This window comes from Epargyreus clarus, unplaced genomic scaffold (genome assembly GCF_041222505.1).
Source record: "Epargyreus clarus isolate Ecla_fem2 unplaced genomic scaffold, WU_Ecla_fem_2.2 ptg000035l, whole genome shotgun sequence".
Lineage (NCBI taxonomy): Eukaryota > Metazoa > Arthropoda > Insecta > Lepidoptera > Hesperiidae > Epargyreus > Epargyreus clarus.
In genome coordinates this window covers 2939785-2963229 of record NW_027332240.1, presented here as the reverse complement: position 1 = coordinate 2963229, position 23445 = coordinate 2939785, and the positions used below count along the sequence as shown (strand labels likewise).

Genomic DNA, 23445 nt, shown 5'->3' with positions numbered 1-23445 from the left:
TATACAGCAATTTGCAGTTTCTAACACTAATGAAAATCATTACGATTATTGATAGCCTAATCCTATTGTCATATAGTTGTTGCAATGTACGAGAAATAATAGTAATTATTGGACTTAAAAAAACTACAGTTCCAGAACATAAGATAAATAGAACACAAATCCTTTGAAACATTAAATGTGCATAAAAACTCAAACTTCTTAATTATTATTGTCCGATAAAATTTTAAGAGACTAGTGTTCCTTCAAAGTAAACCGTACTATGCAATGACTATACATCCCTACCATACTAGTACCACTTATCTAATCTATGTATTCCGAGGCACAACCGCCATTTAGAAATGGCGCCACTAAAATCCTTTTTGTAATGTGAGGACTGGCCGCATTATGTACGTGGTGTAGATCTTTGTTATATTTCCTTGATAAATATTGTAATCATTATCAATAATACGACTGTATATTTCGTTAAAAAAGTAAACAGTATAAAGAAATATATTTAACTTCAATTTAATCTAGTGCACAGTATAATAACTATGTGCACAGTACAGTAATAACTTAAATATACACCACGTAGCAGTGTGAATAATCCTTAATACTTTTTCCAATACTTTGTAGAGGTAGTTGAAGTTATGTTGTAGTGATGTAAACAGGCTGGTCCCTGACTTCTATATAATTAAGATCTGATATTCTATAATTAAGGACTTAACCTATTATTTACGATTACGTAGATCAATTTGAGAATAATTAAGTGGTGTAAATTAATCAATGAGACGAGGATGTAATTGAATTGTTGAATTATTTATGTATCCTGGAAAGTTACGTATTAATTGATGTCCTGATTAAATTATCGTAAATATATTAATGGTTTTTATTTATTTCCTAACTCCTTTCTATTTATCTATAAGTACCTTCATAAGTACAGATAAAATTAACAGTCGTTGTAGGTACATATTATCTAATTTCAAAATAACCGCTTTATCAATACATAAAAATATTACAATACAAACTCATATGATAGATACCCATTTTATTGTAAATAAATATCGATGTTTTCCTGTAAGCTACATTTAAAAACGTCTGCATCTATATTGACGTGTTTCGCGAAATATATATTTGATCTTATAATTTTAACCGAAAAAATATTCAAAAATCTCGGCGTAGTATTAGAACAGCGCATGAGGGTAAATATTTATAAATGCTAACACTCAAATATTTCTTCTTAATTTCTAATCTAGGAAACATCTGAGGGATTCTGAGGGGTTTAAAGTTTCACTCTGCGGTATGCATAAGCCTCCCACTGCTGCCTAACTATTTATTGGACTATATTATGTATAGAATTGTATTATTATATAACATATGACGAAATCCTTGTCAGTAGATGTATAGATAAAACCACTAACATTGCTTCCCAATAGCATTTGCAGACTCGAATAGTGTCAGGGGGGATATATACGGGGCTGTCACAGGGATGAAAGAAATAGGCATAGCCTAGTTTTCCTGGGGTGGCTCTATGTACTTACACGGGATAATACGGCTAGTCACGTGGAAAATAGAAGCGAGAGGGCATATACAGAACATCTTTATGTTGCCGAGCGGAAGACAACGACTGGTTCTAAGTGGCATTACAACTAGTAGAATTTTTACGTCTACCCTTTTACAAGTTGACAATAAATACTGACCATAAAAACATCAAATTATCCCAGAAAATATCTTCCTACCCAATAGTTGAAAGCCCGCGAATGCGTAAGCTCTTATTATCATAATTATATTTATGAATTATACCAATTATAGGAAAAGGAGGTATTTTGCAGAAAAACAACAGAATTGATTACATTATTTTTATTTATTTTTTTAATTTAATTTACCTTACTCACAGCAAAATAATACAACTACATAATGGTGTCAAAGCGTTCAGCAGGACTGGAAGAGGCCCTTCTTGCGCATTTCTTCGAACTCCTTCTCGGCGTCATATGTCCTGCAAATAAATAATTGCAATGAATTATCTAACATGTAAAGAATGTAATTTAAAACTTTTACTACTTAAGAAAAAGTAATAAGTAAATCCCCGTAATTGGCAACCCGCCGCCCGCGAGTCTTCCTGGAACCTAGTGTTGCCACCTACTGATTTTCCTACTACCGAACCAAACCTATATCTACTCCGATTTTCAGTACCGTCAAAATTCAGAGACATACTTCTAAATAAGGCCCACTATTAGCCCGTATAGCTGTTTACATAATAATAATAATTTGTAATTAATATAATATTGTCACTGGAAAGGCTAAAAGTCTAACACGCAAAGTGGCCCCTTTGTATATAAAAAACAAAAGGCTCCAGCTTAGTCCTTTGGGTGGGATATTATTAAATATTATAAAATGTTAATTATACAATCCACAGACAGGAGTTACAATCTTATTATTATGCGGACTCATTTGCAATAGTATAACGATGGTATAACCTCTCATGGTTCATCTCCAAGGGTACCAGCGCCACACCTATTTTTGCCTATTGTTAGTTCCTATGATCCGGTTTGAAGGATGTGGTGAGACATACTTATCCGAGGCATGGAATCTAATCTTATCTGGGCAAGACTACAGATGTATATGGGCAGCAGAAGCCACAAACCATCAGCCGGAATGCTTGCTCATTTGTTACTTCAGAATTATATAAAAAGGTTCATTAGAACAATTTGGGCATGGGGGGTTTTGTTTTAGATGAAAGGCCTCCTGGCATGACAATATTCACCTGTAAAATTCAGCATATTTCCTCTTCCTCTCATTGCCGACAACCTGTTTGAAGGTAAACCCACAGAATCCAGCAAGACTGAGCGCGATGATGATGTTCTTCTTGATGTTGCTGTGGAGGAGGTTCCTCATAACAGGCTTGGATGCTACGGACACTGCCTTGTCTGCCATCTGGTGGGATTGAATGGAAACAATTTGAGGTATTATTTAATATCATAATATGTAGATGCCATCTGACTAATGAGTGGCCCAATGCCTCTGAAATCAGGCTTAGGTAGAATCTCAGTTTTATATGGAAAATATTCTCTATTAACATGACCACTAACAAAAAAAATGAAAAATAACTATGAACTGATTGTATAGGTTCAAACAAAAATATGTCCAATAGATTTTTTTCTGTAATAAAATAAATTTGTGTACCTTTTTATTTCACCACAAAATGCAATGATTTTGATGTTACATTTTTTCATGAATTTAAATATGCCACATTGATAAATTTAAGGATCATTGTACGATAGTGTACGTTCTAGAAGTTACATAAAATATGTCGTTTTATTGAAAACCTTTATCAATTCTATTTTTTGGAAGAAACATGCAAACCTAACATTATTTTTATGTGATATGCGTACAAATGGCTTGTGCGTTTCCCTATAAAACTAGCATTGAATACGAATATAATAATTGTTATATATAAATAAAAATAATATGGTAACTCTAAAACTCATTAGGACAAAACGCTAAAATGTTACATACATTAGAAAATTTTAGGTTAACAATTATTTTACAGTAAAAGTAATATTTAAAATATTGTATATCAAAAATTTGTTGTATGTATGGCTTTACTTTAATTACAGCTATTTACTTAATTAAAACAAATGAAGGCCTCACCTAAACGATCGATATTGACGTGATTATTGACAACCTTCTTACATAATACATGGACATAAGTAGTTTTCATGGAAAATAGGCAATATTGTTGGAACAAAAGCTGAAATATTAAAGAGTATCTAGGATTTTAACTGAATTTGAAAAATAAACCTATAAAACTTACCGTTTCAGGCTTAAATCACCGAAAAACGTTGTATCCTGCACTTGGGCACCTTATCACAAGTAGTAAAGCCAAGTTTTATGTTACGTTTTCATAATAAGACAAGATGAATTGAAATACAAAATACGAGTTTTCATTGGTGGATTGTACAGTGTAGACCAAATGAACCAATCACAGCGTAGATTTCAGGGTATTTGTTTGTTTTCTGTTACACCTACCATTGACATAACTCGTATAATCTGTGAAGATTTTGTACAGGTAATGAAAGCAAATATCATCCTTTATTATAAAAATATTTATTCTTATTGGATATATTGTTTTAACTTGAAAATATTTAAATACAGACTATAATTTCGTGATATTCATTTTTATTAATAAAGTATCCTAGAAATAAATCGTATTTGCTTTGGCTTTAAAATATACTGGAGCAGAGGATATCGTCGTAACTCCTATAGACTATACTCTTTGGTAATTCCCGCCATTTTTTAAATAGTATTCCATTTCAGAATTTTTGGAAACATGAAGACTAGATGCTAAAACTAGACCAAAATAGATAGACCTTAAACGGCGGCAGAAGGAACAAGTGTACGGATAGTGCTACAACAGAGTCATATTTCTAGTGTTATTCATACTGCAGGCATAGATTAGTAACTGCAGGTATTCCAATTTTCATAAAATAATGACGCTACTTTAATAGCTTCATAGAATTTAAAATGATCCGTGAGATTCTGTATGTAACAAACCGCTTTCTCCGATTAAACTTATTTATCTATTAAAGTTTCACCAACGTACCATGCACTTACGTCATAAATGTAGGAAATTGAAAATGGGCACTCCCAAACAACTTTCATTTATTAATGAAAGTGTAAAAGTGACTTCAAAACAATTTATTTATGGATCTGAATATCGAACACATTTCGTCAAAACGAAATAATTTCCGTTATTTTTTCTATTAATTCCATCCTCCCCAGGCATCCCCACCACCCACAGTAAAACAAGAAAGAATTTTTTTATTCGTTTATTAATAAACTAACTTTACAAATTTAATAATAGCAGAACAATAATATTCCTTATTTCTTTTCATTCATAATAATATGATAATAATTCACCATGACTCATCGTACTTTATGAATATAATTATATGATTTAAAAATAATGAAGAACGACAGAGAAAGCAACTTACAGAAAAATAATGCACAATAAAAAAAGGATTGATGCAATTATCGATTGCCAGCAACAAACACTCCGCGCGACTCGGGCGCGCCCGCCGACTAACAACACATACTAAAAAAATATTACAATAACATAAAGTTAAAATTTTATTGTATCAATTCTTTTATTCACTATTTCTGCAATCTATTTACAAGTTATATAATGTTTACATACCAAAACTATACGCTATCTCATGGTGTGGTGTAACCCTATCCTATATTTATAGTGTTTAAAACTATTTGTATTTCTTTCTTCATAGATATATATAAACGTATAATATAGATATTTTATTTTTATCGGCATAAATTACTATCATTAGTTGAAAATAAAAACAAAACAAAAAACTAAAAGGATAACTATACACCCAATATACACAGCTAGTTTTGAGAGTCCATTCACTATGATTATATGGTACAAGCCTGCAGGTCATACTCTTATATTACAGTACAAGGCTTCATATTCTACGACAGGAGTCGGTCCGAGTGAAACGGTGCTAGTGGCGCCAAGCCGTATGTACAACGCGACGAAAACCGACAACTCCCAAATAATAATAATGATCGAATAAAAAAAAAACAATTACTTAACGCGTAACATATATTAATTTCCCCATCTATACATAAAAATTTACAAGATTGTACATCGGCCGGACCGATATTTAAACTAATAGTTTAAAACGAAGAAACAAGGTATACTCCGCACTTGCGGGGGCTGACCGCACCCCGCGCTCCCCAGCGCTGTACCGCTCTAACACTAATAATATTTTATTAACAGATAGCGACAGACACACAGCTCGATCCACGGCACACGTTTTAGGGCACAATTTATCAGGCGATTTATTAATATTTAACTATAAAATATTCTCAATATACTATACATCCTACGTACGTACTAAAACACTTTTTGTATTGTAGCACTATCACTGTCCGACCTAATAATAACAACAACATCGTCAAAATAGGGGTATAAAGGGGGAAAAGTCAGAAAAAATGTAAGGTACAAAATACTGAAAAAACCTTACGTGGATCAAAATCTACAAGTACATTAAGGCGGTCGAGAAGCGCTTTAAAGTTGCCGCTCTCTACTAAGTAACAGAAGAGTTCACATCCACAAATTATTGCTTTTAATTATATTTGCTCAGACATAGGACATAGGAACCGCAACGAAAAATCACTATTTAATTAAAAAGTATACCGCAGTCATGCTCCTTACCGCATGCGCATAACCTAGGCATCGAGGGGTAACAATTTTGTAACAAATCAATTCATTTAGATTTATAAAACTGTTAAAGTTTTGCAACATGTGTAGATTGAATAGTCTATATATTTATGAAAGTAGCAACACAACCACGTTGCAGGCAACAAATCCGGTACGAATCGGAGACGCATAATTTTATGCTTCGCTAAGGTGAGGTGTTATTCAAAGTCGTGATAATAAATACTAGCATCTACTTAGAAAAACTAAATTCCTTTTAAAATTCAATCAATTATTATGTACAGTGCGAAAGAAAGCTAGCTTAAAGTCTAAGACAAAGGATCACTGGTTTGCATATTAAAATCAATTGTCGTCTACGTAATGAAACAAATAAAAAATGGACGATGGGACGCGGTCGTAAAACTGGAAGGGACAAAATTAAAAATGGGGCGTCAAATTAATAAAGTTTAGTATACTGGAAGCCCAAACAGACAAACTGTTGAAACACTCAGTCACAATTATTATCATTTCACTAAGAAATTATTTATCCACCAAATATAAATTACAATTATTGGTCTCGTGAATTCACTTACATATTAAACACTATGTTACATCGTAATAGCGGCGTGCTTTTGGCGGGGAAACGCGACCGTGTCCATATTTTATCTATTATTCAATTAACTAATAACGGTAGAAAACTACAACCGCCGCGACAAGATGGCGTTCCCCCGCCGAAATCGAATAAAACTACAACGCGGTTCACGTCACCGATCACGACGTTACTGTTACGTGCAAAAACGTATGAAAATATCTTTTAAAACTTTACGCATTTATTTTTTTATATCTCTCAGGTATTTATCCTATTATAACAATGTGTCTACAAGTCGAGTGCTCTTTTGTACAACAATGATACACCTCTATTAGCTTAACTAAGGCTCCTCCGTTTGGCTTAAACTCTACTCGTCCAAGTTCCGCCGTTCGGTGATTATACTTTAAGACGCTCTTAAAAATACTCGATAGAAGAAATCAACTTACAATTAAAGAAAACGTCGAGTGCTTTATAGTGAATGGTAACATGATTTGTTCACTAAAAGTAAAGTTAAACGAAAAGAAATACAAACAACGTCGGCCACGCAACGGCTCGAACTCTGGCGGTGTCGGCAACGAGGAACGTTTCATGAACACTTTGATAAATATCGATGCGGTCCGTCCGGAACGCCGGCGGGACGCTAACTCCTTTCATTACAACATATTCACTCACTACTTTTGTTAAAATTTCACTAACAGTCACACGGTTACACCTGCCCTCGCCCGTATTGCACGATGCTCAACTTTTATTTAACAAACATTTGAGATTCAAAAAAAATCAAAAACCAACAGTCCATAAAAATGTAGAACTCGAAACGTTTCGTATTTTAGTTGAGTAAAGGATCACTTTTTGAAAGAGAATTAACACATTAGACTATCGTTTCGTCGGTAGCAACGTCCTTCCTCGATCGCATCGACCGCGTTCACGTCCTTTAACACTAAGACTCGATGGTGGAGTGCGTGGTGGCCGGTTGCTTCACGCGTACCGCTGGGCAGCGGATGATGATAGAGTTTCCGTGGGTAGTGCGGCAGGTGGCGAGTATCGCGAGGGACAGTGTCGAGGTCGGGTCGGCGCGCGGAGGGCGGCGGGGCGGGCGTCAGTCGAGGCGGTAGAGCAGCGCGAGGGCGGGCGCGAGGGCGGGCGCGGGGGCGGGCGGCGCGGGCGGCGCGGGCGCGGGCGGGCCGCAGTCCGCGCGGCGCCGCCGTCACTTGCCGTCGCGGGACGCGCGCCGCCGCCGCACCGCGCCGGGCGCCGTAGGGGTGCCGCCTTCGCCCACTGCAAATACAAATAACACTGCATTCAAACCAACCATTGTTTCGCATTTAAGAAAAATACGCTTATATTTTTGTGCTAATAAATCATGTGCATGCGTATGGTATGTAAGCCCATCAGAAAAAAATATACCTTTTTAATGTAACAAGAATAGTATTTTAAAGTAATCAAAAAAATTCACGACCAATAAACGAAAGCAAATGATATAAATAAACTATGATAACATCGACGCTCAAAAATGTTGTCAAAAGCTATTTATATCTTATATCGTGCGTGCGCAATTTCGTTCTACGTTAAAACAAATATTATATTAGGCTTTTATGCAGAAGCCGTCGAACTTAAGTTATATGATAGTTATTTTTTTTTTTAAATTATTCATGAAATTACAATACCAAAACCTACCTGCACTCCTCGTTTTCCGTCTGACGGGCGTGTCGCTGGGCGGCGCGGGCGGCGCGGGCCCGTGGCGCACGGAGCGGCGCGTCCCCACGCCCGCGGCACCGCCCACCACCGCCGCCGCGGCCGCCACCGCTGCCGTGGCCGCCACCGCCGCCATACCCGGTGGCAGCACTCGCGGCCCCTTCACCCCCTTGCCGCGAACCTTGCAGATGAGCGGCTCGTCGCTGTCGCTGTCCGACTCCTTCTTGCCCTTCCCGCCGCCGCTCGCCGCCGCCGGGTTCGCGGGCTTCTGCTCCACCTTCCGCGGCTTCTTCTTCGGCCGCCCCGGCGACGGCCCCTCCTCGCAGCTGACGGTGGACGCGCAGGAGCTCTCCGACTCCCGCCGCTTCCGCTTGGCCCCCGGGCCGGGCTTCGCGGGCGCCCCCGCGGCGTTCGCCGTCCTCGGACTCGTCTTGTCGACGGAGCCGCTCCTCAGGCAGTTCCTCGGCTGCAGCGCGGGCGAGTCGGACCGTTCGAGCTTGTTGATGCCGGGGCTGAGGCGCGGCGTCTTCGGCCCGTCGGCGGGGCTGTTCATCTTACTGCTGGAGCGCGTGCGCACGCTGCTCCGCGCGACCCGCTCCAGCGCCGACGGCGACGGCGACTCCGGCCTCTTCCCCGCGTAGTCCGGAGTCGGAATTTCTATGAGCAACTGCTCCAGGAGGCTCTTGTCGGGAAAGTCCGCTTTTAGCGGAAGCCTCTCTAGTTTCGGCTCGAGCTTTTCTTTCGTATCCGAATTGCCGCCCTTCGTCTCACCGTTTTCCGAGACTATCGAGGACTTCTCCCCGCTCAGCTGAGACTCGCCCACGGAAACCTTCTCTTGGTTGGAATACGTGTACAGCGGTGGCGACATCCTGCTCGGGAGGTGGTCGAAGTCGTCGATGCCCTTCTCCTTCTTCGGCGAAACCGACGATTCCTCCTTGACCCCGCACGCCTCATTCTTTTGAGCAATGTTACATTCGAGTTTAGTTTCCGCGTCGACCATCTTCACCATCTTCACGTCCGTCTTCAGCTGGTCCTTCCGCTCCATGCTCTGACTGGGCGGGTTCTCGTCGTCCCTGAGGATGGGCGTGGGTTCCCTCTTGCCCTCTTTGGTCTTCGCGGGCTCGTCGGGCGGGCGGCGGGGCGCGTCGTCGCCGTTGATGTGGTCGGCGTGCATCTTGGCGAGCTCGGCCTCGATGTCGCCCATGTCGTCGATGTCGGGCGGCACAGGGTCGTAGTGCGGCTGCCCCGCCGCCAGCGAGAGCCGCTCGAGCAGCTCGTCGGAGGCGGGCGGCGGGTCGATGACACCGATTATCCTCTGCACGGACGTCGGGCTCGTCGAGCGGGGCATGTCGAGCCGCTCCTTCCGCTGGGGCCCCGGGGGCGACTGGCTCGCCTGGTTGGGAGACTTCTCGGACAGGGCGTCCATCGACTCGATGCCGGAGTCCTCGCCCTGCGCCTGCGAGTTGGGCGAGCGGTTGCCGAACTTGTCGGTGTCGGGGCGGGCGGCTCGCTCGGCGACCAGCTTGCAGTAGGACTTGTCCTTGGGGCGCTCCTTGCGGCGCGGCGACAGCGGGCCGCAGCGCTGGGCGGCGGCGGGCGGGGGGGAATCTACGCGACTAGCGCCTATTGTGCCTACGTTTGTCGATCCAGGGGGATCTGGAACGCAAACACACACACTTGTAATGTATTTTTACGGTGTTATGTGATTCATAAATGAAAATGTGATGTGAGAACTATAGATGATCCTATACTGAATGAATGTCAAGTGATATCCTCTAGAAATTAACCCAAAAAATTCTTCTTATACACCAAATGAGTTCAATGATGCAATGAATAATCAAGAGCCAATTGGTTACTTAAAATTAATATTCACAAAATTCTGAAATTATATAAGTGAAACGGCAATTTTTAGCCAGCATTCATAATCATATCAAAAATGGCAAATTTTTGACAGCATTGAAACACTTTGAGTGCAGTTTTGAAATATTTTAATTGATTTATAAAATAGGATAATCAGAAATAAAATAATTTTGCTTTACAAACTTACAAACACATTGGTTTGTACCAAATTCATGGTCATGTATAATATTTTAAAGATAAAATAAAAACCAATGCAAGAATTAATTTAAACAAAAATAAATTTGACTAATGCTACATACTATACATTGTGAACATTTGAGACTGAAATTACTAGGTACATAAACAAAAAAAAACAAAAATTGCAACAACTAAATATAAAATAACTTAATAATAGATTAGTGAATAAATTATGAAATATAAAAAACATAAGATTACTTCCATATTACTGTATTTTATAATTCGATAATTTTAACTATAATCTGAGTAGTCATTATAAAAAACTAAAAAAAAATGCATTGCTTGCAAGTAGAAATAAAAAAAATACAGAGGTATTTGTAGTTGTATTGCACGACATAAATAAATGACTCAAATTATAATAACAAACAAAATATTCATATTTTTAACTAAATAATTACAATGACTATTTCCATTCTATATTTACAGCGTAAATCAGTTATTTATCAGTCATTGATGAATATATTATGTACTAGGTAATGCCGGCGGCGCCGCCCATGTTAGGCGTGTAACATAAAAATCTTCAGTAGGCTTCAAGAACTACAATAACTTATAATAAGTTCAACGTATCCAAGATAACCCTGAAAAACCAGACAGAAAAACAAAAATTTTAAAAATGACTATACCGTGTCTTTATTTTGCAAAAAAATGCGATGTAGCGTACTTAATAACACATTTTTGAAAATACTACAGCCAAAATTGCCCTATCAGTGTACTATGTATTATCGTTGAAATAAAATAATGTTAGGAGATGAAGTAAATAAGGCAAGACGCGGGCGGCGCCGCTACTGTCTAAACAATAAAGCATGTACGAGCCATGTAACACATATGGAAATAATCTTAAGTTTTCGTAAATAAATTAACATACATACCTGTACAGGAACTATGGCTAATTTTTCTTTTCTTCTCCGAGGCGATCAGCCCGTTAGGCGAGGTGATTGCACTGTCCGTAAGTGTCCGTTTCAACTTGTTGTCCTCGCGGTCGAACTTAGACATGTCCGAGTCGTCAACACTCATTGTCCGTTCTAAGCTCTTATGACACTTGAGCAACCTACTGTCCACCTCACTAGCACCCGTTTTCACTTCAATATAATCCGTGTCCACTTGCACTTTCACGTCACTGGACTTTAAATTATCACATTTCGCACCGCCTTCCTTCTCTAGTTTTGGAGTTGGTAACTTCTTTTTCATGTCGTGGTTGTTCACGATCTCTCTGTAGCCCTCGTTCTGCGCGTACTTGCCTTCCTTTTCCAACATGTCGTTCCTCCACTCCTTGTCTCGCTCCTTCTCTATGACTTTCCCGCTCTCGCTGAGCAGCTTCGACTTCTTTTTCAACTTCAAACTGTCTAGCGTTTGCAGTTTGTTGTTGAGGAGCTTGTAGTCGTGAGATTTGGTGACTATGTGAGCATTTTTCGATATCGTCTTCATTCTGTACACTACGCTGTTGTCGCCCGCGATCTCAGTCTTGAGCGGCTCACCCTCGCTGTAGTGGTTGTTCAGCTTTATGTTCTTGACGTGTAAATACTCATCAGTCTTAGAGTTCTCAGTGCTATCTCCCGACTTGGCCGCTAGGGAGTCTTCAGAGTCCCGCCTGTGGGCCTTGTCCTCCGATTCTAACGTTTTTCTAATTTTTATCTTTTTCGTGTGCAAGTCTCCAGGACTGAACTTTTTCTTCTCCTTCTTGGAGTTCTTTATGACTGCTGAATTTCGCCCCCTGAGGCTTATGTGTAGCGGCGGTACCCTGAGTTCGCCCTCTGTGGGCTTGTCGCCCTTCGACGGCAGATTAATGAAGCTAACGTCCGCTTTGTACACGGGTTGAACGACTGGTTCATTTTTATCTAGCTTTAACCTCAGCTTTATCGACTCCTTCTCACCGGACGGCGACTTGGGCGCCTCGGAGACAGGAGTCGCGGGTTTCGCGACATGCGGCCGCGGTAAGGCAACTTTGGTAGACTTTCCGTCGCGCACTATTTTATCCTTTAACGTAGCCGGCTTCTCCTTGGTGCCGGCCGTTCGGGGCTTGCCCCCTTTCTGCGCTAATTTATCGTCCTTTTCCTTCTTGACGATCCTATTTTTTACCTTCGAATCGTCATCCTGACTCCGTTTGTCCTCGACGGGTTCCGTGATTTTCGCTATTCCGAAGATCTCCGGCGTGTCCGTCGAGTTCTCTTTTACTTTACATTGCGCGACCGTCACCTCCTCCACTTTCTTCTCCGGCTCCTTTGGTGGAGGTATATCGTCGTCCCTCATGAGCGTTTTGATCAGGTACTGTTTACTCTGCTCCTCGATCTCCTGGGCGGTCGCTTGGGAGCCGACGGTGGCGGTGGACACCGACGTCATCGCTCGCACCGGCAATCTCATTGGCGGCGGCATCGACGACGACTGGCTCGCGCCCAATCTCTCCGAGTGCATATTGCTCATCATCATCCTGTCCGAGTTCATACTGCTCGCGACTATCCTGTCGGTGTTCATACTGTTTGCGATCATCCTCTCGGCGTTTATACTGCTCGCGATTATCCGATCGGTGTTCATACTATTCGCGATCATCCTGTCTGAACTAATATTGCTCGTAACGATCCGGTCGGAGTTCATACTGCTCGGAACCATCCTGTCGGAGTTCATACTGCTAGCGGCCATCCTCTCGGCGTTCAAACTGTTAACCATCATCCTGTCGGAGTTCATACTGCTAGCCACCATGCGATCCGAGTTTATACTGCTCGCGATATGCCTATCCGAGTTCATATTGCCCACGGTCATCCTTTCTGTGTTCATACTGCTCACGACCATCCTTTCGGAGTTCATACTGCTCGGCGACATCGAATACGTCGCGTTTGGCGGGGACTTGAAGGGGGGATGGTGTGCGTTGACTATAGTATGGTTTGGGCTCTGCGCGAACGTTTTCGAGGTGGACTGCTGCGGCACGGGCGGGGGAGGCATGAAGGTAGTCTCGTTCACGCTCGTGTCGAAGGCGTCCGAGGATTTTGAAGGCACATCATTGTTCGCGTTCGAGTGGCTCGGAGTGGAGGGGGGCTCTGGGTACGGTCCGTTTAGACTGGAGCCGGAGTACTGACCGCCGGTGATCTCCCGCAACAGCGCGTCCGGGTTCGTTTCCGACGAGTTGGGGACGCCGTCCCGCTGAGAGCCGTCGTAGTTAGATATGAGATCTAACTTGGCGGTGGTATCGAGGTCTGATATGGCGGACAGGGCGGTGTCGTCTAGGTTGAGGTCTGCGCCGAGGGTGGGCAGTAGCTGGTCCAGGTCGCAGGTGTCCGGCAGGTCCTGGAGGAGGTTGAGCGAGTCCCGATAGGGCTCGTTCCAATCCTGCTGCGACGCGTCCCTCGACGCCGCTCGCTGTCTTGCATTGTACTGCTGTTGATACCTTTGGAACTCCTGGAAAAAACAAGGACACCGTGTTAAAATAAAATTCTGCTGTTTTTCAAATTAGTTTCGATTAAAATATATTATAGTAGTACTATCAAATGTACGTACGCAAGTAAGTTATTTAAAGTACAAAGTATACAATTTGACAAAAAAATAATGACTAGTTTGTGAGTACCTGAACACTGGATTGTGTTTTCTGATCCATGGTGGTGGTTGGCGGCAGGAGCGCTTGCAGATCCTCCTGCGTGACCCTCGGTGGCGGCGGCCTCGGGCGGGGCATCGCCTGGCGGTAGGGGGGCGGCGGGGGCGCGGGGAACGCGTCCGTCGCGTACCCGGCGGGGGGGAACCTCGGGCGGGCGACGACGGTCGCGTTGGGCGCGGGCGAGCGGTAGGCGGGCGGCGTGGGCGGCGGCGCGGGGCGGGCGGCGGGCGGGGGGAACGCGCGCCGCACGAAGGGCGCGGGGCGCGGCGCGGGCGAGGGCGGCGCGGGCGACGGCGGCGGCCGCGGCGCCGTCTGCCGCCCGCCGCGGTACTCGAACGACGCCCGACCCACGGCCAACTCAACCTGAAAGGTAATATTTGACGCGATTAATATTAAGCTCTTTGACGACTTTCTTAGTCTGACTGCGAATCCACAACAAAATAAGCATGTACTTGTACATCCAAATTAAAGACAACTTAAGGTGACCCTACACACGATTGTAATAAAATGGCCACCAACACAGAGCGTTATCGGGAAGTAATGAGCTACATGATATTCACATCCAAATCAACGTGATCATGACCACTTCTTTAAAGACCTAAAAGACAAAGACACTAGTTAGAGCACCTAGATAAAACTAAACTGATGATGATGATCATGATCCAAGTATTTTTTATATCTTCTCATGTGAATAAGCGTCCACTACCTCTAGTCTAATTGATTTAAACAGTCAGGTAAAAATATATACACTAGGTAATAAATAAAATATCATTAGTACCTGCGCGTCCTCTAGCCTATCGAGCTTCGACGGGTGCTGTTGTGGCTTCGGCCTCGGTTGCGGCGCTGGGGCGTCGTTCTGCAGCAGGTTGACGAGCAGCGGGGAGGACATGGCGACGGTGGGCGGCGCGGGCGAGGCCGGGGGCGGGGGCAGGGCGGGCGGCGCGGGGTAGGGCGGCGGCGGGCCCGCGAACGACGACGTCGACGGCCGCACGAACTGGGGGTCCGGCGCCGTCGCCGTCGGTGGTCGGAGGTTGCCCGCGCAACCGCCTAAACCTAATTGGGGAATAAGTAAAAGCTCATATTAATATGTTGCTAATAAATTATACACAAAGGACTTCAGGTCGACGCACATAAACATCCCAACTAAAAGTACTACAATACAAATGGGGTAAAATATACGGCAATGTTTCTAAGCAACCACATAATTATTATTTATTTTGACAAATTTAGTTTCAATTGTTGTAGTTTTTCATGTTTCATCAAAAAAAGATTTATCGCTTTAATATTTTCGTCTCATGCTTTTTTTGCATTTAGGTTAGATGTAATGTCCATTCACTTTCATGCAATGTTTTTAACAATATAATTAATATGTTAATCATTTTTTTATGATTTTATACATAGCTAATTCGAATCTACGTTTTAATTCACGCGAATCTCCTGGTCTGTCTGATGTTCCAGAAAATTACGTATGTGTATGTGGTGGTCAGCAATGAACTAATAACATCAAATGGGCTGTTCCTCACTACAACTACACCAATAACAAAAAAAAGGAACACAAACCTAAGGTATTCTCCTTCCGGTGTATAACCCTCGCTTGGGTCATGCTGCCGAATGGGAACTCGCACCGATCAGTCGTCGGGGTGGGAATGTTCTGGGGGATCTTGCCGTCCATCGGGCACACGGTGTTCGGCGACTTGAAGTTGTCGCGGGGCGGCGCGGGGGCGGGCGTCGTGGGCGGGGCGGGGGGCGGGTCCGCGCTGGTCGACGCCCCCTCGCCGTCCGCCAGCAGCCGCCCGATGCCGCCCAGACCGGCCAGCAGCTCGGAGTTGGATTGGGTGCGGGATGTACTCGCGTCTGGAATTATATGATGCGTCATGTTAACATGCTACATAGTTGTTAATATACTATACAATAGCATACTGACTGTTAATATACTATACAATACGTCTTATAAAGAATATAGTATAATATTATAGAAAGACTAGTTGCTCATTCCTATGGAGTAGCCATAATCACCTTATCAATATTTTTATCTGGAATTAAGAGTAGGATAACGTTGTGGATATTGTAACTGTTTGTGTTTTGTTACCAATTTGGTCATTTTTGTCGTTGTCCACTAAACAGATCATATATTTTTTTGAATGTTAAGGAATTTTCGACAGCTTGACTTGAATACGCGTGGCGCCATTTCTTACCGAATAAGGTTACGCAAGATAAATTCGACATCTAAATATGCCGGAATACCGGTAAACACCGGTGAGATTGTAATTATCAAGCAACCTCGATAGCTTTGCCAATTAATACAATCACTTTTCTCAGCCAGTTTTCCGGCAAGCTGCAATTTTATAGCCCATTAAATAACCAGCTTCGACATTCAATGTTGGCAGTGGCAGATATCTGGTCAAGTGAGGCGATTAAGCTTTTGTAGTGGCCGTGCTTCGCTAGACTCAGTGAGAAATTCGAATAGTTCATTTTAGAAAACGTGGCGCTATCGCTTGTCAAGTCAAATTAAGGAAAGTTAGTACAATTCACGTCTTTTGGAAAAACATTGTGGTTTTTTTTTTCGTGAAGAAAACCAACATGGGTTCCTGTTAACCGCAGGGACATAGAAGATATGCCGGACTCCTAACGTTTAAAACCCCATGGTATTCCACTGGACGCCCTTTGTCGTGACCACGTATACGCTATTAGCACGCGTCCGGCGTCTGTCCGTAACGACACTTGCCTTCGGCTGGGCCCGCTTCTGGATGAGAGAACAGGAAAACCTAACCTATCCTAACCTAACCCAAACAACTAGCGAGTGCGACGTACCATCGGCGTCCGTGTTGATCCTGAGCTCGGCGCCGTGCTGCAGCCGCAGCGAGACCGCCGCGTCGCCGTCCAGCTGCACGGAGAGGATGCCGAGCGCGCGCAGCTGCGGCGCGCCGGCCGCGGCCAGCGCTCGCAGCCGCGCCGCCGCCGCGCGCGGCACCGACAGCGTCACGCGCACAGAGTTCCAAGGCTCCACCTGCAATCGAACACCCGAATGTTACACTTTACAAACCACGGAAGCTATACGTTGGGATATATAGGGCTAAAGCTAAAACACATTCATACACCCGACACGGCATCGCATCGTGATAATAGCAACTTGTCATGACGCAGGAAAGTGTTTTAAACAGCGGTTGAACCCCTTGTAATCCGATTTCATCATAATTAGAAGATCGGCGGCACCACCGCCACACCTATCTTTGCCTATTAACAGCTGTGTTAAGCGCTGCAGTGATCTGGTTTGTAGGGTGTAGTAAGGGAAACATACTTTTACATATACACAATATCTATTCCTATCTGGGGTTCATTACGGATGTCCATAGGCGGCAGGAGCCACTTACCACCATGTTGACTGCATGCTCATCTGCTACTCCTATTTTTGGTACATAAAAAACGTCTCGTTGTTTTCGTTATCAAGACACACATTTCATTATACGAGCAGTATGAAGGACATTAAGTCGAAATAAAATTGACAATTAACTAAGGATCAAACCCGGAACCCTCTATATAAGGAACGAGTATTTTCACCGCTACGTCACGTAGGTCTTCTAAAATTGACTTGTTTGTAATCAATACCCACTACATCATCACAAGAGTGTACAGGCTGAAGTACGAGTTACTATGAACCGACCGGTGCGTTATGCCTGTAAGTGTACTCGTATGACGTCAGTAGCAACGCAACACCAATGGTGGGAACGCCAATCAATAGGATTGACTTGCAAAAAATCAACAAGTTAACAAATCAACAGACAAAGTTGATAGGAAACCTATGAGAACGCATTAATATAACGAATTTTAAAGGGTGTTATACTCGCTATAAACTATAAACTATTTAAAATAAACATGCTTTATCGGTGAAGAAACTATTTTTTTATACCATGTCATCACCCGCAATTGAAATCTGCAACCAACTCTTGAACTTAGTTGAAACGCCTCATTCAAACAAGGATTTAGCAACTTTTTAACTAAGAGGTCATACTAAATAGGACCTCTGCCATAACACAACAGCGCTTTAGGTATATAGCAACAGACAGACATACGACAAAAACAAGTGTGGAGCCAGCCGTACAGGATATCCAAACGTTGATTAATTAAACAATATGATTAATAAGCTAATTAATTTCCAAAACGCACCTACCCTGAATAAGATTAATTTACAACTGTCAAAATATTTATCCATAATTATGCAATGTTTACTATCTCTCGGTTTGCTTACGAGTTTATATTATCGCGTCACTGTATCGCCGGGTGCGTAAGACCGCCCGCACACTTGCGTTTGTCCAGCGGTAGACGTTTTTTTCCACGCAACCGACCCGTCGTTTGTGTTGAACCGCCTACACGCTCGGTACGTCCGCTAAATAGTCGTTAGCTATGTTTCGTGCATTTGAATTTAATGAAAGTTTAAAATCATATTCTGTGCACCAACTCTTGAACGGATAATGCGTACGGTACATACACTAGCCGTAAATAAGCATACACTACGCATTTAGGCAAAGGATATTATATCCGAAAAATTCGTAAATTAGTAATGTTATTTACATAATTAATTATTTTATTTTAATTAAATATCTCGAAACTAAAATTCCGAATATAAATAAATCTCGTATCCTTTCCTGTCACTCTGTTTCCACTTATATACTCTACAATTACATATTAAAATTATCTAAGGTCAATCCGTGACGATATCCCTTTAAGACGCGTGTATGTGCACGTTGCATCACAAGTTCATATATCGTTGAGCAGACGTCAAGTCGCCACTCATCACACTATATGCACGTGCGTGCATGAAGCACGTGGCGACCGATGGCTTGCGTATATCTTGATCCATCTGATGGTTGATGGCTAGTGCCAAACAGGCGCTTCCGTTCTTTCGAGGATACACTCCCGATATTGGTTGTTATTATTAAATAACAATCAAATTTATCGGAGGCCTCATACTTTGGAAACGTTTTACACAGATCGCCCAGTCACTCGTACCTCGTACCACGTCCAACAAATGCTAAGGCCCGGACTCCAAGCGGAGACGAGATGAGCGGAGAGATGGTTTTCAAACAACTAATAGAATTTCGTTACTCACACATCTGGTCCCCACTCAGCTCCAGTGGAGATTGCCAAACGGAGATAGATGTATTATATTTGTATTTGTACAGTTGTGGAGAGAACTGTGACCAACAGTAAGACATTTTAAAAACTTTTGCAGCAAAAGCACATACGCGGCACAAACGCCCATGCTCAAGACGCCTAAACCAGATCGTTCATGAAGTGAAATATGACAGCGTGCGTATCGTATATCAAAACCACAGTCGGACTGCCGCGAGATCGTCATTCGAATACTACTGAACTTAACAAATAGGCCTGTTAGCCAAGACACCAAGACATGTTTCTATTAGACTTAACGTTATAATCCGTAAAGATTTGTGATTATGACGAATAATCGTTAGATTTCGAATACCCGTCAGATTGAATGATTAGGTTAGTATACACCTGAAAGCAGTGCAGTGCCACACCACCAAAATCGGCAACTGCCCAGTGCAAACAAAAATCCGACTTGTCGGGAGTAGCTCATCGGCGTACTGAAGATCAAGACAAGAAAGAAAAAAAAAGACATGAAACAAAGAAAAGACACGAAACGCCTGTTAGTCAAATGTCCCAGACCCCAGTATAGCTGAATGTAACCCGAAGGTTCTGCGCCGTATATTTCCGACCGAAGGGTTCGGCCGATTTTTAAAACAACTTTTTTGGTCAAAACTGCCGAAACCGAAATTTCGGTGAGTCACTAACATTAATATGTCTACGTGACTTACGGTACTTTAAATTTTAAATTAAATTTCATATTTTTTTCCACGTAACCAAAGTAATTAGTGTACCTATTTATATTAAAATTTCAGAAAAAGTAATTATACTTAATCAAGAAAATCTACGTAATAGTTAATTTTATTTAATTAATAATAATTGCCTACTATAAGTTTTAGGTTTGGTCATCTATCTGATTGAGAATATTTTTATTTTAAAAATCTTTCATTAATAAACAGTTATACGAAAAAATTGGGCACTGTACTGTAACTTTGGGAGATCTGGATCATAAATTAATAACAATAATGGAAGATTTTCAAAAACCGTGCATTTAATTTATAATTTTTCAAAATAAATAACAAGATAATAAAAATAAAAGCTTGTAAAAAATGAAAATTATTCACGTTTAGTATTTAATTACAAAATTAAAATAAAAAAGAAATTAGTTTCAACTACTAAAATATGACATCTTAAAGTAACACGTGACCCATCCCGGCCGGCCGCTACAAAATCGCATATACGCATTATATTTCTTTATTATTTATAGTTTTGTCAATTGAATTGAATTTCATAGTCTAAACTCCTTTGTAGTTTTAATAACGTTTTAAAATAATTTACTTAAAGATGCTAAAGTTGTGAAGAAAGTAATTTCAGGGACAACAAAACTCAAAAAATCGTTTCTTTGCTTGCATAGCAATACAAAAAGTTTTTTTCATTTGAAAATCGTACATAATTGACGACATTTTATCTTATACATACATATATTATGTATATTATGTTCCCTGAACTTGAATAACCGTCAATGCTTATCTACGTGACGTGTTAGTATGAATGAATTCATAATAACGAACGAGTACAGAACGACTCCGCCGTTGTGAACTTGTTGATTTAAATTCACATACAATATTCATAGTAATACAAGTTGCGTAATACACATCAAGATATTAAATAATTGTATACATTTCTGATACTGGAATCTGACTCGTATTTCTATTTTTATTTTATACGATTATCTTATATTATGTCATTTTACTTTTGTGATGTGTATGATTAAGCGAGAAGCGCCAAGCTGACACGAGTAGTGTCGTGTACTGCCGCCAAAGCCAGGACACCATCAGGCAGTTACTATAAACCTGAAATTTCTATGGGCTGGAATACTGCTAAACTTAAGATGGACTGGTACGGTAGGAAGGATGGTAAATTTCAATTTCTTACAGGTTTACATTTATAGCGCCCGGAATATAGACCTCCCCTCTTCTTTGAGTCCGGGTCGACTCTTGACATCCCTCTCTAAAGCCAAGGCGAACTAAGTAGTTATAGTAACTAAGTAGTCTGGGGTACGTCGCACACCATTAGGACCTTATAAGTATAAGGTCCTAATGGTGTGCGGCGTCCCCAGACACCAACGCATCACGCAATACCCTCCTTTCCATCATCCCTTTGAAGGCACAGTCCCATTGAAACCTATTAACTATTACATAGTGATTTATTAACTGTTAGATCGTTGGCTAATGAAATTTTTATTCATTCACTAAAACTATGAACATTATTTTTTGTACTATTTAGCAGTCACCCTGGTGCTTGTTCTCCTGACATCAACCAACATAATATGACTACACATGCAGATAGAGTCCGCGTCAAATTTCTAGTCCGTTCTGAATTAGCGCCCGCGCTCACCCACGGGGACATAGCTGTGTTAGTGTGCCCTCACTGTTGCTACGGAGTATATGCTTGTAGTTGTGTTCGACCGCATTGGCTCGCTGACTACACGCAACCTGCACGCAACAACTTCAGAGCGGACTAGAAGTTTGTCGCGGACAGTTTTTCAGCAAACCGCGGCCAGTAACGTTACCTTGTTAACTTTGAGCGTGTTCGGATGCGGCTCGGAGAGCAAGGCGCGCAGCTCGCGCAGCAGCCGGCGGAGGCGCGCTGGGAACCGCGGGTCGCGCAGGTCGCCCTCGCAGGTCACCACCACGCCGCACGAGCCGCCGCCCGCGGAGCCCAGCCCATCGCTGTCCGCTGCCATGCTAAAACAACAAAACACACAGATTAATACATGGAAATACTTAATCATCATCATCAACCCCCCTGCTGGGCACGGGTCTCCTCTCAGAATGAGAAGGTTTAGGCCATAGTCCACCGAGCTGGCCAAGTGCGTATTGGTAGACTTCACGTACCTTTGAGTTTTTTTTTATAAATCGCTCAGGTATGCAGGTTTCCTCACGATGTTTTCCTTCACCGTTTAAGCAAGTGACATCTAATTTCTAATACGCACATAATTTTAAAAAATCAGAGGTGCGTGCCTGGGATTTAAACCTCGGGCCCCTCGATCGAGAGGCCGAGATTCTTAACCACTAGGCTATCACTGATGCTCACCCCATGTAACACTTGGTTTAAATTTATTTGTTGGGTCAAAAATATTAAATAAATAAATATATAATTTGGACATAGCTAATTAATACTAGGAAAACAAATTTATTTTAAAAGGGCTTTTGTGGAAAATATTCCAGTCGATTCTTAACGTTTTAACACTAGAAAGACGGCAAAATTTAACTACCTACTAAGACGGCGGGCGGTCAAATGACTGCAAGTACTCATATTCAGAAAATGCTTTATTTGTATAAAAATGCTACTATGAACTTTAATGATTGTAATATAATGCTCATAATTTATACTATTTAACATATCTAATTGCAATTTTTATATTAAAAACTTTTAATTTCATTACAAGAACCACAAAGTGGCTTTTTACAAGAATAACATACTTTATTAGTTTTATTTTTACATTTACTAATATAACATTCTCGCCCTTTTCGGTTCTCTTGGATAATCGGTAACGAAGATTGAGAAGTTGAAGGCATAGGTTCTACATATAAAGGATCAGAACCGGAAAGTACTGTTTCAATTTCATTATTTCCACTAAGTGCACTCGCCAAATCCAAAATAAATTTTCTCCGTTTTATTTTTATTCCTGTAAATTTCTTATATATAATGTAAGAATTGATTCCTACTAGATCTAAAATGTTAAAAAATTGCTGTACAGCCCTCCATGCATCGGCTACATTTCATTTGAAATTCCTTCTTGCAAATGATGTAGGTCCTGCTTGCTCAGTAATAATATTCTGTCGAGCCCGACGACCAGTTGGAGTTGATACCGTCTGAAGTGCCCATGTGGTCTCGTCTGTAGCCGTGTAATAGCGATCCTGCTCGTGAGCAGTACAGGCAAGCAAACGGTGACCCCTACCCCTGCCACGAACACGTTTATTGTTATTAACGTAACGTAAATTCGAAAGGGGTACCTGATCTTCTGGGTCAGAGTCTGCACTATCAGAGTTCGAACTAACAGCAGGTAACACAATGTCATCATCGCTGTCAAGTACTGCAATTTCAGATTCACATTCCGACTGATCATTTGGTAGGTTTTGCAATAAATGAAGTATTTCGTTATTATCTAGTCTTCGAGACATTTTTACA

At 41.7% G+C, this 23445-nt stretch overlaps 2 protein-coding genes across 4 annotated transcripts in view; both read right to left on the bottom strand.

Annotated features, from left to right (window-relative positions):
* Positions 1 to 1821: 1821 nt before the first annotated feature.
* Positions 1822 to 3946, bottom strand: cype (cytochrome c oxidase subunit cyclope). The gene is made up of 3 exons (XM_073091866.1): positions 3791 to 3946; positions 2741 to 2910; positions 1822 to 1972 (listed from the first exon to the last, which is right to left on the bottom strand). Exons 2-3 carry the CDS (start codon positions 2908 to 2910, stop codon positions 1909 to 1911), a joined length of 234 nt encoding a protein of 77 aa, XP_072947967.1. The 5' UTR covers positions 3791 to 3946; the 3' UTR covers positions 1822 to 1908.
* An 844-nt stretch (positions 3947 to 4790) lies between these two features.
* Positions 4791 to 23445, bottom strand: part of Ncoa6 (Nuclear receptor coactivator 6) — a 29459-nt gene continuing 10804 nt past the window's right edge. For all 3 annotated transcript variants that reach the window (XM_073092117.1, XM_073092118.1, XM_073092119.1), the window contains 8 exons: positions 21824 to 21998; positions 16960 to 17155; positions 15709 to 16002; positions 14927 to 15201; positions 14122 to 14511; positions 11438 to 13955; positions 8454 to 10127; positions 4791 to 8054 (listed from right to left, as the gene is read on the bottom strand). In XM_073092117.1, coding sequence (XP_072948218.1) covers positions 7984 to 8054; positions 8454 to 10127; positions 11438 to 13955; positions 14122 to 14511; positions 14927 to 15201; positions 15709 to 16002; positions 16960 to 17155; positions 21824 to 21997 — 5592 coding nt within the window. In that variant the 5' untranslated portion in view covers position 21998 and the 3' untranslated portion in view covers positions 4791 to 7983. The remainder of the gene's footprint in view (positions 8055 to 8453; positions 10128 to 11437; positions 13956 to 14121; positions 14512 to 14926; positions 15202 to 15708; positions 16003 to 16959; positions 17156 to 21823; positions 21999 to 23445) is intronic.

What these genes read in the sequence shown, in the direction of transcription:
- cype (XM_073091866.1), bottom strand. Translation starts at nt 2,910, where the DNA reads ATGGCAGACAAGGCAGTGTCCGTAGCATCCAAGCCTGTTATGAGGAAC. An exon ending in AAATATGCTGAATTTTACAG is followed by an intron (nt 1,973 to 2,740) that starts GTGAATATTGTC and finishes ATTTATTTGCAG; the next exon opens with GACATATGACGCCGAGAAGG.